The 7,617-nt window shown below is 44.8% G+C and overlaps 1 protein-coding gene across 2 annotated transcripts; it reads left to right on the top strand.

Annotated features, from left to right (window-relative positions):
- The first annotated feature begins 619 nt into the window (after positions 1 to 619).
- LOC108924302 (anterior gradient protein 3-like) lies at positions 620 to 4,433 on the top strand. 2 transcript variants are annotated; one of them, XM_018735593.2, is made up of 9 exons: positions 620 to 863; positions 1,259 to 1,333; positions 1,460 to 1,569; positions 1,892 to 1,955; positions 2,044 to 2,096; positions 2,361 to 2,437; positions 2,713 to 2,776; positions 3,754 to 3,837; positions 4,229 to 4,433. In XM_018735593.2, exons 3-9 carry the CDS (start codon positions 1,470 to 1,472, stop codon positions 4,276 to 4,278), a joined length of 492 nt encoding a protein of 163 aa, XP_018591109.1. In that variant the 5' UTR covers positions 620 to 863; positions 1,259 to 1,333; positions 1,460 to 1,469; the 3' UTR covers positions 4,279 to 4,433. The 2 variants fall into 2 exon arrangements, with proteins under 2 accessions (XP_018591109.1, XP_018591110.1); XM_018735594.2 differs by lacking the exon at positions 1,259 to 1,333.
- Positions 4,434 to 7,617: the final 3,184 nt, after the last annotated feature.

Raw genomic sequence — 7,617 nt, 5'->3', positions numbered from 1 at the left:
TACAGCACCCACTGGCTGGAGGAGGAGATCGCAGCGAGCCGGTGTGGAGATATTCCATAGTTACAGTATTTGACAACAAAACAGTAAGAGCGAGACCAGGCAGGCCCATCTTGTGTGTGTGACAGACTGCAGGTCTGAAGAAGCAGACTGACTCCTGCTACAGACAGACACTTAAGAATAACCGTGGTTCACCTCTGTCGGCACCCAGACGGGTCCGAGCCGTGTCCGAGAACAGCGACAGTCTGCGCGGTGTATGTGCACAATGCAGTAACGTGCACCTACCTGCAGGGGGCGCTACAACACAGGGCTAGTGAGATCAGGCGGGATGGGCATGGACTTTGCAGTTGGGAGTATGACGGGCCCTTTACATGCTCTCCTCTGAAACTGCTCATAATAAAAATGGTGTAACCAGACTTTCTGGCTGAGGCTTTGTGTTGGCAGTGTGGGAAGAGAGGGGTCTTCTGTGGGGAGCAATAAAACCCAGCCCTCTGTGGTATGTCCATTTCCTATAGTCATCATCATCATCATCATCATCATCATTAAATGGATCAATGTAGAGAAAAGAATAGACATGAACGAAAGCAAATCCAGCAGAGTTCCTGAAATGAAGGTGAGGCGAGAGCCTTCCTCTTCAAGGTATGAGGGAGGTGTTTGTTTCCTCATGCTTTGCATCACAGAAGAGAAGTAACTCGGTTTACCGGTTTAATGGCACAGAGGTGCACTTCCAGACCTGTCGGGTGGGTATTGTACAGCACCTGGTGCATAAAATCCATGCGGAGCAGGTGGGCCAACCGGCGGCACACAGCCCTGAGGATCACTCTTCAGCACCCCTGAACATTGCGGTACACTGCGCAGGCAGCAAGGTAAGCAGTCCGCAGCTAAATATGACCGCATGGTCACACACCGTTTAAGGGTGACTTTGCGCAGTAAAGTGTGCACAAGTCCACTACCAAGTAGAGCAGTCATTTCCTTCATGTTATGTCTTTGGAAGAATGTGGTTAAAACGGGTTCAGCATGTCGTACATATACAAACAAAGTTATCTTAAAATTAATTTTTTGTGCAGTTTACCTATTATTATTATTATTATTATTATTGTAGTAGAGGTACCACTAAAGCATGTTCTTATACTTTTGCATGCGACTGATTGAGTTGCCACGACTGAAGGGAGCAGGGGTATGAACAGTTCTGCTCAGGCAGGTTTATCCTTTAAGGTGGCTGCGTATCACGATACCTTCAACATAATTTTTCATATTTCAGAACAAAAGCGTTTTCCTCAGAAAGCTCCTCATATCTTTGGCAACGGAGTAAATTGTCACCAAGCGAAAGCCACTGGTATGTTGACTCTCTGGGGTTAAAGCTGTCTAGACGCTAAGGTTGGAGATGTTCTAGAATATCAGGATTAGGATGATGAAAGAGTGTGAGCGTGTGTGTGTGTGTGACCTGTGGTCTGTGTTTCAGGACTGACACAATGAGCAGCGACGCTCTCTTCTTCCTCATTGTGCTCGTGGCCTGTCTGGGTACCTCCTTCCAGAGGAAATCCAAGAAGCCTCCGCAGACACTTTCTAGAGGTACTTGTCTCAAAGTGTCTTCTTTTCCCACAACTGGTGCCCACAGCATGATTTACCTCGTTTGTACATATTTGCTTCTATGAGGCACCTCGGTAATGCATTCCAAATTCAACACACTTCTCTTTTTTTTAAATTTTTATTTTTCTTACATCATTTTTTTAAATATCACTCGCTTTTAATAAAGATCTCGCATTTGAGCTACTTCAGACATTGCATGGCAGTAAATTCCTCAAACGCCTGTGAAGTGTTTCATGTGACTGTGTGTTATTGATTATTAATAAAGCTGTGATTTAAGCATTTCTCACGTCGGCTTGATTTTCAGGATGGGGGGATGAAATTACATGGGTCCAGACCTATGAGGAAGGCTTGTCAAAAATGCAAGAGAGGTATGAAAGATGGCATCAAAAATTGTCGTGCTGTTCTGAAGCATAATAAATTATCTTGCAAAATGATTTTTTAAACACATTTTTTTAGTCAAAAACCATTGATGGTCATTCATCATTTGGAGGAGTGTCCGCACAGTCAAGGTACAGTGCTCCATTATTTGCATTTCATGATTCGTACGAGTGTGTCGTGCTCTTCCAAGATAGCAGTGCAAAAGGTTTAAATTATTTTTCCATGTGACCTTTATGGAGCAGCGATAAATACTCATTTGAATATGATTATTAATGCAATCCATAAAACTGCAAAAGTAACATTTTCTGTATGTTACGAACTGGATTTATGAGCCGCGCCGAAGAAAGGAAACGAGATTTTATTTTGAAGTCATGCGTCCTTTTGTATATTTTTAGCACTTAAAGAAGCATTTAGTGCCGATGACACCATTCAGAAAATGGCCCAAGAGGACTTCATCATGCTCAACGTTGTGGTGAGTGACATATTTTTAGTGCTCTATAGCTCACTGCATACTCTGGACTTCTCAATTTAAGCACAAACTGGCATTTATTTTAAGCCTTTTGTTATAATCAAGAATCCAGTTCTTTTATGGTGTCTTGGACATAAATTGTATGTTAATAATTTATAGGATATATATTAAAATTACAGACAAAATAATGTGGTCAGATGAAAATTAAATATGCAGATAAATATTTGTTTCATTAGAGATAAATCATAATCTTGTAATGCAACGCATTCATTTTTCAGCATGACACCAGAGACGCAAATCTGGCCCGCGATGGCAGTTATGTCCCCAGGATCCTCTTTGTTGGTGAGTCCGGCTACAAAATGCCTGGCGTTACGGTTCGAATTGAACCGAACGTTAAGGATGAGCTCTTGTGCTCAACTTCTCCTCCCAAACACACTTTCTGTCTGCCTGTACTGCTGTGGATACAGTGCTGCATGTGAACCCTGTAAGGATGGTGATTATTCTTGCAGAAAATATTGAAATAAATTTATAAAATCTCAGTGTTAAAATACACTTATAAAAAGAATCAATGACTATGATTTTCACTCCTGATTCTACTTACCTACTTGGTTTCATAAATGCAACTTGGGCTTCACTTATTTTTACACCTTCACTACTCGTGTGTTTCTGCCACACACACGATCTCCTCTAAAGCAACATATGGAATTGGTTGTGACACACCTATTACGTCACACGAGAAACACTGATTCTCATTAAATAGCCATTTCATGGTAAAACTAAGGGACACAAGGGCTTCACGTATTTCAGACAGCACTGTTCGCAGAACTATATGTGTACTGCAGGTGTTGAATATATGAGAAGGTTAAAGCATCTTTGAGTCATTCAGCTGTTCCTGTAAATCATCCTCAGAATGATGCTCATTCACGTGAGACTAAATGATAACCGTTACACATCGACCGTGTTTGTTTTACCTGCTTCATTTCTTTGCGCTCTGATTTGAAATCGGTAGTAGGGAGCATTTTGAAGACAGGAGCATGGGTTTGTGTGCGGAATGAGAATCGGTCTCGTCCCTCTTGGTGCCGTAAGTGCCTCCAGTCAGTCGTGTCATGTGCCATGTCAGCAGCCAGTAATAACTCATCTCCACCTGTTTGGTGTGTGTGAGCTTGTTTCCCGGTGGCCCGGAGGAAAATGAAATGTGTGCTGGCATCCTCGCGCCGCACCTCCACCACCCAGCGGGTCACGGTTGCTGTCCTGCTCTGCTACCGGGTGCCTCTCCCTTTGAAAGGAAGCCCCTTTTCCTCTTTGTCCCCCTTCTCCAGACCCCTCCATGACGGTGCGTGCTGACATTCATGGCAAGTACCCCAACCGCCTCTACGCGTATCATCCGGATGACATGGATAAATGTAAGTTCTTTTCACTTTGTTACTTACCCAAAGTTTTCATTTAAAGCACATTAAAGTTTTATCAGTTTATAGAGTGGGATATTTTACTGCCAGGATGTAAGTGCTTTACTCAGAGCTGGGTTTTCAAGTGACAACTTTTTGGAGTCCTAACCCTAACCCTAACAGTAACCCTTAGATGCCAGGCTTTCTGCTCTCAGTAAATGTTGAGCTGCGCAGCAATGAAACTTGAAAGCGGTGATGACTGTCACCCTAGACAAAGATGTATACGTGGGTTTAGATGAACGCGTCTGGCCGAGGACGCTCCGGAGCAATAACGCTGAAAACGGTATAGCAGCATTCGCTCCGTATGTGTGTTAGACCCAAAGGTTTCTGATTTTATGTTATTTTCCAGTGAAAGAAAACATGGAAAAAGCCACGAATCTTTTACGCTCTGAGCTGTGAGCATCGCTGCTGCTTCATCGCTGGATCACCGGTGTAAGACAAAAGAAGAGACCCCCCCCTCCCTGTTGAACTCCATCTAAAGGAGAGTGCTTAGCGACACCGATCCACAGACATCCCAAGAGATCATTATCAAAAATAAAATAAAGGAGGGTAAACATTTGTTCTTACTTGTATTAATATTAATTTTGTTTCTGTGCGGTTGATCATTCTTAGAAAATTATACAGTACAACAGGTAGCATTCATCCCAAATGAGTCTCAGCATGAATCATGATTTATAAATCATATACAATATTACAAGGTTGCATATGCTCGTGCCCGTGAGGCCACCTCACTGTCCTTACAGTAATACTCAGCATTAAGACATCCATCCGATGGAGACCTTTGATCTTTAAGCTCCTAACAATGAGTGTAGGCTGCTAGCGTGTACCGAAATTTACCGCAGGTGTAAATGTAAAGAGCTGCTGACTTCGGCTGTGTCAGGATACACTGGGGAAGTCACCTGTAAGGGCTGGATGGCTGTATAATGACATCATAACTTATCCATAATGGACTGTAACACTGAATTTGCATACACAGACTGATAAATATTTCTCTTTCGGATCTTCTGCGACAGCCGCATGCAGGCCTCTTTCCTCCAAGTAAAGGGTACAAAAATATACAACGGCCATGCAAATTTTGGTAATGGCAGACTGAGTGAATGTCCTAGTTTTGGTGAATGGCAAATATGTCAGTAGGAGTCACTTCTGGACTGAAGATGTGAATAAAATAAGCAGTATTCATCATTTATATATAAATCTCTTTTACCAGTGAGGAATAAGGGGGTCCCAAAATTACAGAGGTGTTACGTGATCATATTCCAGTGCTTTTACGGTTATATCAGTACAGCGTGACGGTCGAATGAAGTCTCTGGTTCTCTGCAGTACTCTACTATGGGCATGGGTGCGGTATTTGTGTGGGTGTAAAGTGCAATCTTCTGTTCCCGTGAGCAAGGTGAATGAGGTGTGCGCTGGGTGTGGGGACCGCGCAAAGCGGCCGGGCGAGTTTTGGAAATCGGCACACCTCGATGTATTGTTTTTTGCGGGAAGAAGCAAAAGCGAAGCACTCGCACGTATAAAAGCAACGGCTCCCTGAAACGCACCGGAATGCCTCGACTGTAAGTGAGGCCGAGCTTATTGGAGAAATGGATTTCAGTTTTTATTGACGATTAATCGACTTGATGGATCATCTCACGTGGCGCGGTTGTCAGGTTCTCGAAGTGTTCTGTAAGTCAGCAGTGGGACGCGCTCCAGACGAGCGCTGTTTGTCGCAGGATTTCACATGGCGGTACGTGTCGTGTCCAATGTGTCAAAGAGTGACAGTATTACTCTAAGGGGGAAATAATCAGTTATGAGTGAATCCAACAAAAATCTTTAATTTTAGCTGGAAATCTTGAGAAGAATACCCAACAAAATGTTGGTAGTGTAGTGGGTATAGCCCCTGCCTTTGGACCCAAAGGTTACAAGTTTGAATCCCAGCTGTAGTATCTCTGAGCAAGGTACTTACCCTGAATTACTCCAGTAAAATTACCCAGCTGTACAAATGGGTAAATAATTGTAAGTTGCTTTGTAGAGAAGTGTAGGTACAGGAGTAAGTGTTCTACTGGGATGTGGCTGCACTGAGATCCCTGTCCATCAGGTGGGGATGTTGGCTGATTCTCAGTCCATTTTAGCTCTTTTAACCAAGACCCAAGAAGTCGGTGTCATCCGAATCAAACGAACAGCATTTACCCATGTCTGCAGTTCACATTTACCTGACATTTTCCTTCAAAGCAACTTACAACATTAAGGTACTTACAATTATTTATCCATTTATACAGGTGGGTAATGCTATTGGAGCAGCTCAGGGTAAGAACCTTGTTCAAGGGTACTACAGCTGGAGGTGGGGATTGAAGCTGTGACCTTTAGATCCAGAGGAAACAGCTCTAACCACTACGCTACCAGCTGTCCCCTCGCCCCACCCACGTGTTTCAAGGGCTGGAAGCCTGGGGCTCTGGTTAAATGACAGCACTGTTTGGGCACAAATGTGTGTGACATTGAGACTTGACAGCACTGCCGCTTAATACTGAACTCAAACTGAATCGAGTACTTTGTGGATCATGGGTGGGAAACGAATCCTTGTTTTCTGTGTGTTGTGCCGCAAACACCTTGCACCGCGACGGCGGGGAGCTCCTCGACTGCTTCGTCTCAGCGGTTGCGCCACGGCTCTGCGAATGACAGGGTGCGCGGAGCCGAGCCGCAAGGCAACGTCTCAGAGGCACAGTATCATAAATAACAGCTTATTGGGGTCAAGCGTAAAAGACGGCCGTGTCACCTCTGCCAGGGGGCAGGGGGCACCGAGTGGGGGGCATCTCAGAGATGCTGTTAACCATAATGAGGGTGGACTCTGTCAAAGGAGGAGCCTTGTCAGTGTCGCTTTGCTGAGCTGCCCCCCCCACACACACACACTCACATCGTGACACCCCGGGCCCCCCACCTCAAGGGGAAATTTACACTTCAACTATAAAATCATCATCATCATCATCATCCTGTTACGCCACTGGCACGCCATCCCTCAGGTGTCCAGCGCAGTGCTGTCTTGGTGATACTGTCAGCATCCCTTCTCAGAACATCCCCAATCCACCGACACCGCCCCCTCATTGTCTTCTGGCTGACACCGACGAAGGAGGTCTTGGCTGGAAATCGTCCTCGGCCGGAAGACGTGCAGCATTTGTGGAAGGTGGACAGTTCGGAGACAGTTTGGAGAGGTCACATTCAGTCATGTGCCAGCACTCTGATCCACAGAGCTAAGTGCTAAGATGACTTCCAGACGTTGTTCATAGTCTTGAAAACTCTCCCGGCCTTTCCTAATCTGCTGTGCGTGTCGTCCTTTGCTCCTCCAGCAGTACGAACAACACTACCCAAGTAGGTGAACTTGTCTGTCCTCGGCAGGTTGACTCTATATGCTTGGATGGATGGGGGGAATCAGCGTTGAGTCCTCATCTCCGTCTTCTGTTGGTTGACTCTCAGTCCTAGCTGTCCTCCTACAGCGCACAGCCGCCGTATTTTCTCCTGCATGGGTTGATGGGTGTGTGACAGCAAGGCGAGATCATCAGCCAAGTCCAGGTCTTTCGATGTTGAGAATAAGGTCCATCTGATTCCTTAACTATAAAATAGGCTTTTGGTACTGTACCGGGGTTCCTCTACACTCAGAATATTGGGTTAATCAGGTAATGATCGTGGTTAATATTTTATTGCGACGTTCTGCCAGTGTTTGGTGCATTACCTGAACATTGCAATAAATTATATATTAACATTTTTCTT

Source organism: Scleropages formosus, chromosome 21, assembly GCF_900964775.1.
Source record: "Scleropages formosus chromosome 21, fSclFor1.1, whole genome shotgun sequence".
Taxonomy (NCBI): Eukaryota; Metazoa; Chordata; class Actinopteri; order Osteoglossiformes; family Osteoglossidae; genus Scleropages; species Scleropages formosus.
Note: the sequence above shows the minus strand (reverse complement) of the source record. Positions and strands in the feature narration are given on the sequence as shown.